At 53.8% G+C, this 3711-nt stretch overlaps 1 protein-coding gene across 3 annotated transcripts in view; it reads left to right on the plus strand.

Moving 5' to 3' along the window:
* Positions 1-1600: 1600 nt before the first annotated feature.
* Positions 1601-3711, plus strand: part of CRAMP1 (cramped chromatin regulator homolog 1) — a 64896-nt gene continuing 62785 nt past the window's right edge. The window contains exon 1 of one of the 3 annotated variants that reach the window (XM_046665984.1): positions 1601-1878. Coding sequence is in view for 2 of the 3 variants with exons in the window: in XM_046665985.1 (XP_046521941.1) it covers positions 3603-3622 (20 nt within the window). In the remaining variant the exon portion in view is untranslated. Of the gene's footprint in view, positions 1879-3540; positions 3623-3711 lie in introns of those variants that run through there. The other 2 variants (XM_046665985.1, XM_046665983.1) reach the window with 2 other exon arrangements.

Here is a 3711-nt window from a genome sequence, read left to right on the forward strand (position 1 = left end):
GCCGGAAAGAGCCGAAGACGATCGGGGATGTTCGTGCGGCGCCGAGTGCAGGATTCTCCCCGCGGGTCCCCGCCGGGGCAGTTTCTCCCACTCGCCCCCGCAGTCTAGCATCTACAACGCTAGTTCGGAAAGGGGCACGAGAGGCCAAGGCAGAGAAAAGAAGCTGGTGAAATTCTTCCAGATGTGATGGGGATGCAAAGCCTGCTGGGACTCGGTCCTGTAGTTACATCTTTCCAACCACGTAGGTCAATCGGGAGGTGGAGGAGGCAGCAGAGAGACTGGGGGGGAGAAACGGAACGCCATCTTCTTTAAGATTCCCTCCTCTCTGGTAACTCGTATTGCTGGGTCTTCTGGACCCCACCGTGTGCTGGGCTCCGCTCTGTCTGGTCTCTAGGAGGAGGGTGTTGTTCAAGAGTATTTTGAAGAAAAGCCAATTGGTTCGACATAGTTCCTTGAAGTTATTAGGTAACTTACGACATGCGTGCAATGCTTGAGGGACCATATGGACGCCTTCGGCGAGAAAATGGTAGCCAGCGATGCAGGCTGGAAACCAACCTGGTTCGTGGCGGCAGACTGCATTCCCAAAGGCATTACAGCGTGCCCTCTGCCTGGCCTAACGTCAGCTGTTGTTAAACTAACTTTGAAAAACAAACCAATGTCATGTCATAAAAAAAAAAAAATTGTTACTATAGCAAAAATCAACAAAAAGGTCCACAGTTAAACAAATGAGAAAATAAAAGAGGAAAATGTAGATGCTACTGGATCGGACGGGATCACAGATGTACAAAGACGATTCTATTTTTAAAAACCCAATTTTCATAAACACGAATGTTTTTAATAGAATAAATTGAATATGTAACATTAAGGTTATACAGCGTTGGATTTTGATACATTAATGTAATATTGCCTATGAGGCGATATTTATCGCATTACATAATTACAGTACACTATTATTGTCTATACTCATTATACTGTGCGTTGGATCTCTATGGCTTATTTACTACTCCTTACAAGTTTGTACACTTAAACACCCCCGCCATAAATACTAGAATTTTAAAAACACTCTTTTATCGCCAGAAAGAAGAAAAATGACCTAAGTGCCTAGTATCATGTGCTACGCTAAAGAACTTCAAAAGCACACGCTCAATCCAATAAAGGGTGTGTTTATCTGCCTCAGTGGCACTTTTACACTTTCTCGGTAAAAACCCGCTTCGCGCCGATTCAAGACTCGGAACTGAGGCGGCGTTTTCTTCTCACGCATCCGTCAACACGACCCCGGCCAATCACAGCCCGGGCGCTGATTCTATTGGCTGTCGATCCGCCAATCCGCAGAGACGCACAGGCACTCACGGCCGCGAGGCCGGCGTCACAACATGACCTGCATAGCAGGCCCGCCCCTCGTCCCCGCCCCGCGTCCGTGCGTGCAAGCGAGCGCGCCCGCTGCTGGCCAATAGGAGCGCCCGTAGGGGGGCGCGCCCGCTGGAAACCTAGAGCGTGCTCGTCCCCGCGCACGTCGCCCCGCCCCGGCCCGCGCGCCCGCCGCCCCGGCCCCGCCCCGCGCGTCGTCCCCGCCTTCTCCGCCGGCCGCCGTAGCCGGAACTGCTGCTGAACGCGGCGGACCGGGCCTCCGGGAGGCTGAGCGGCGGCAGTACCGGCGCCGGCAGCCTCGTCAGTCGTACGGCGGCCACGGAGGGGACGTGCCGGGGCGAACGCCGCTCGGCAAACGCTTCCGAAGCGGGAGGACCACACCGGCGTCGCGGCCTCTCTGCAGCCGGCGCTCGGGGGCTGGGACTGTCCGGCCCGGCCGGTTCTGCGGGCGCCCGGGAGGCCTCCGAGGGGCCCGGGAAGCCAGGCTGCAGCGAGGCGTTGATGAAAAAGGTGACCGGAGGCTGGGGCTTGGGAGGGGTGGGCCGCCGGGATCGGCTGTCACGGCGAGGTCCGGCTCGCAGCCGGAGCCAGGCTGTGGGAGAAGCGGCCTGCGCCCTCGCGGCGGTGTTTACGCCTGCGGTGCTTCGTCGGGGCGGCTCGGGGGAGACGGGACCGAGAAGTGTTGCGTTGACAGCGCTCTTTGTGTGCAGCCAAAAATCAGCCCAGGAGGGAGGGTTTTGCTTTTCTCTTCCCGAAACGTGACAAACCGTGTCCAGCCAGGATTGAGTTTGAGGCGATTCCGTCTCAGTGGACGGTCAGGAAGTAACGTTGGAGGTTTTCAGTAAAAGAATTGCATCCCTGTGTTTTCCTTTTCTCTGAGGAGAAAACTCTGAAATGTGTCAATACCCTTTTAATTCTGAAAAAGCTGGGTCCTTCTGTGCTCAGTTCAGTGTCTTCCTATATTCAACCTGGCAAAAGGGCAGGTTTAATCTGCTGTGGCTAATGTATGCTTTGCCTGGGTCCTGGGTTGACTGTGGATAGCTTTGCAGTGATAGACCCCTGGGAAGTAGGGTTCTCCAGATTATAACCCAGAAAAAAGCCCTTTGGGATGTTTTTGGGTTTCTTAAGTAGAAATGGATAGGTTGAGAAATGAGTAGTGAGAAGCCCTGTGCAATGAAGTTTGGATATTTGGCTTGTATAGTTCTATTCTTTGGCAGGACCTTTTTTTTTTCTTTTAACTAGCACGAATTTAAATGATTTATAAGATCAGTTCCAACAGACGAAAACTGTTACAGATGATTCTGTGACACATTACACCAGAGCAGTAGTAGGTATTACTATGATTTGTACTCATTTCCAAACCTTTTCGTGAGAGGTCCTTGCCCATGTTAATGTATTTCATTGTTAGCCTCAATGCCTTGCTCTGGTTTTCCTTTTAGATGGAAACGTTCCGGTCTTCAGCAGTTGTGATGAGCGTGTCAAACACAGTTTGGGCACGGTATCAACACCTGTTGAGGAATCTAACGTTTCTCTTTCTTGTTTCATCTCATGTACACATTATTGACCATTTCTGGAATTATATTGTTCATATATACCTGATTCGCTTAGTTTATTTTTGAGTGGATCTGTTTTCTGGGCTGCAAACATTTTGAGAGTCATCACATTTTGTTGTTGTTGTTGACATTTCACACAGCAGTGGGTAACAAAGTTAATGCAAGAATTTTGTGAATGGTTACCAAGAATTTTAATACAGTTCTCTTCATTCTTGCATTTGGACCTGGGCATTACTGTGCTGTCACTTTCACGGGTGGCTGTGAGCTGTTCTATGCAACAGGCTCCTTTGTTGCAAAAGCATTTTTTTTTTAATTCGTAAATCCCGGCAGCCTCACACATCTCCCACCCTGGGCAGCAAGATTCCCAGAAACCCCGAGCTTATTATTCTTTATGTGTGTTTTAAAATAAGCAGGCGGACAGGCAGCCGCGGGCCACCATGGAGTTCCCTGTGCACGCAGGCGAGCCCGCGCCTCTCCCCTGCCAGTGTCGATCTGGGCCGGTCGCCCCGACTCCGGGGCCAACTTTGGGGGCCAGCGTGCGGGGCAGGTGCGCGGGCCCGGAGCCCCGCGCGTTTTGGGGGGCGGGAAGGGGTGGGGTCGGGGGGCGCGGGCGTCGAGGCCCGGCCGGCCCAGGCAGCGCGAGGAGCGAGGCCGGCGCGCAGCCTGCCCGCCGCGCAGGCCATGAGCCGCGGGCCCGCCGGGTAGGTGCTCGGGTCCCGGCCCCTGGGACCCCAGCGCCCCGGGGGCCCGGCCCCGGCCCCCTAGCCGACCCCGCCGGGCTGGGGCGCCG

Source organism: Equus quagga, chromosome 7 (genome assembly GCF_021613505.1).
Source record: "Equus quagga isolate Etosha38 chromosome 7, UCLA_HA_Equagga_1.0, whole genome shotgun sequence".
NCBI lineage: Eukaryota > Metazoa > Chordata > Mammalia > Perissodactyla > Equidae > Equus > Equus quagga.